The 2,112-nt window shown below is 40.4% G+C and overlaps 1 protein-coding gene across 1 annotated transcript in view; it reads right to left on the reverse strand.

Annotated features, from left to right (window-relative positions):
* The window catches only part of Thsd7a (thrombospondin type 1 domain containing 7A), a gene marked incomplete at its 5' end in the record, with an annotated part of 460,951 nt that overhangs the window by 36,182 nt on the left and 422,657 nt on the right, over positions 1-2,112 (reverse strand). Inside the window, 2 exons of the mRNA XM_023701405.1 lie at positions 1,281-1,510; positions 1,907-2,069. Coding sequence (XP_023557173.1) covers positions 1,281-1,510; positions 1,907-2,069 — 393 coding nt within the window. The remainder of the gene's footprint in view (positions 1-1,280; positions 1,511-1,906; positions 2,070-2,112) is intronic.

Below are 2,112 nucleotides of genomic sequence, written 5' to 3' on the forward strand. Positions count from 1 at the left end.
AATCTGCTGAGCTATTTGGCTAGTCTGCACTTACACTTTTTATAAAAGAATTTTCCTCATGTAAAATAATCCTAACCATACTGTTTTGTATAGAAAATGTTTTAGACCTAATCATTACTTTGCCAAATCTTTATTTTTACTCTTTTGAAATCTTGTTCAAAAGAATGCATTTAAAAAGATGTATTTTTTCATACTTATAAGAAAATTAGGAGAATAAATATTCCCATTTGTGAATATAAAAGTTAATTCACTTCTAAATTTGTTCACTTCATATCTACCACAAACTTTTGCCCAAATAGCTTGTCTAAGATTTTCTTACTGTTTCACGACCTAAAATTTTCCCTGAAATTCTCCACACCAAGCTCCAGTTGCTAAATGTTAGCCTCTTCTGCCCTTTACTATTTCTACACTATTAAATGTAAAATATTTGCTTTCTGCATCTTGCATCCTTCACTCCTTTTGTCTAGCATTGATTCTGAGTAATATCATTCAACATTTTCTTCTATAATCTTATTATGCTATTTTGTCTTTAAGTTGTAGATAATCTGATTTTTTGTTTTTTGGTAGCAGGGAGTGAACATAGGGTGTTCACACTGAACTACACCCCCAGATCTTCTTAAATATTTCTATTTTGAAACATGGCTTTACTAAATCATTAAATTGCCAGGATTGGGATCAAATTTCCCAGTCCTGCTGCAGTTTCTCAGGATTGGAACTGCAGGTGTGCACCACCATGCCCGACTAACTTTTTCTTTATGATTGCCTACTGCTTTCCCATGTTATGCTTTAATTGCAGCATACGCAGGTGAGAGCTATTCAGGATTTAAAGCAAGTTTTCAGTATAAGAATGTACAAACAAAAAAATGAATGAATCTTGAACACATGCCAAGTGAAAGCCATCCACAAAAAAGTTCAAATCTTCTTTAAATATCATTTAGCCTAATGTGTTTAAACATTGCCTGCCCTCACCTCCTGACTCTTTATTTTTTCCTGGAAATCTCAAATGGATTATGTCCATGACTGATTTTCTGAATCTCGATGCTATCTGTTTTCCATGCCAGACCAAACCCCAAAGGCTTTAATTCTAATGCTGTGCAAATGGTAAGATTCCCAAGGGATAGTAAGAGAGGGCACCTGAGAGGCTGACTCCACCCTCCTTAGAGTCGTGAGGCAGTGCCCTGGTTAACCGCAGTGTGGTGCTAACTGCTGGTACAGGTCCTGTATGCGTAGCTCAAAAGGCTGCTGATATCCCTTAACTTACCTGTGTACACAACACCTACTCGACCCTGGCCCTGGGAGGAAACCCCCAAATAGGCTGTGTTCTGCTGCTGTTACCTGGGCAAGGTTGGGTGCAGGGTTCCTCCAGAAACACTTTCTTATCGCCGTCTACAATGGGCTCAACGTCAGCACAGAATTCCTCGTCCACCACTTTGCTGAAATCATCAGTCGATCCGTCGCTGACTACACAGGAAATGTTCCTTGTTCTGGTTCCTCCTCCGCACTGGGCCTCCTGGAGTGGAGGAAGGAATGACTGATTAGCAAAAGGAAAATAACTCATTAGGGAGCTCATCACTTACAGTCATCTCAGCCTCATTGATTTTGATTTATGAGCAGTTAGAGAACCATTCGAAACCCTGGGGAAGAAGTCCTGTAGGACACAAGATAGAAAGCATGCACTGAACAACGCATTTGTTTTCTAGCCCAAGACAAGCAAATAAATTTTCATTAAAATGAACTGGTCTCCAAATGATTCTTAAAGTACAGGACAGGGAGTTTTTGTTTTCAAAACTAATTAAATGGTTGCAAAATAGCAAAGTAACTAAAATCTTTGAGCATGAATCTTCAGCCTACCGGCTCTACAAAACATTTCTGCAAGCATGTCTCTACAGACGCACAGCTCACACACCCTCTCACGTCTGGTACCTGCACTCGGCACGCAGACCACTGTCCGTACTGCCACCGATAGCAAGGCTTCACTGGGCAGGGCTTGGACTGCTCCATCAGGGAAGGGCACGGTCTTCCGTCCCCCTGAAAGGGCTGGATCACTGTTCGTCTTCGGATCATTTTTCCTTTCAGAGATACAAAGTGATGTGACTTCAGTAATGTGTTACG

Source organism: Octodon degus, unplaced genomic scaffold, assembly GCF_000260255.1.
Source record: "Octodon degus isolate 3935 unplaced genomic scaffold, OctDeg1.0 scaffold00135, whole genome shotgun sequence".
Classification (NCBI taxonomy): Eukaryota; Metazoa; Chordata; class Mammalia; order Rodentia; family Octodontidae; genus Octodon; species Octodon degus.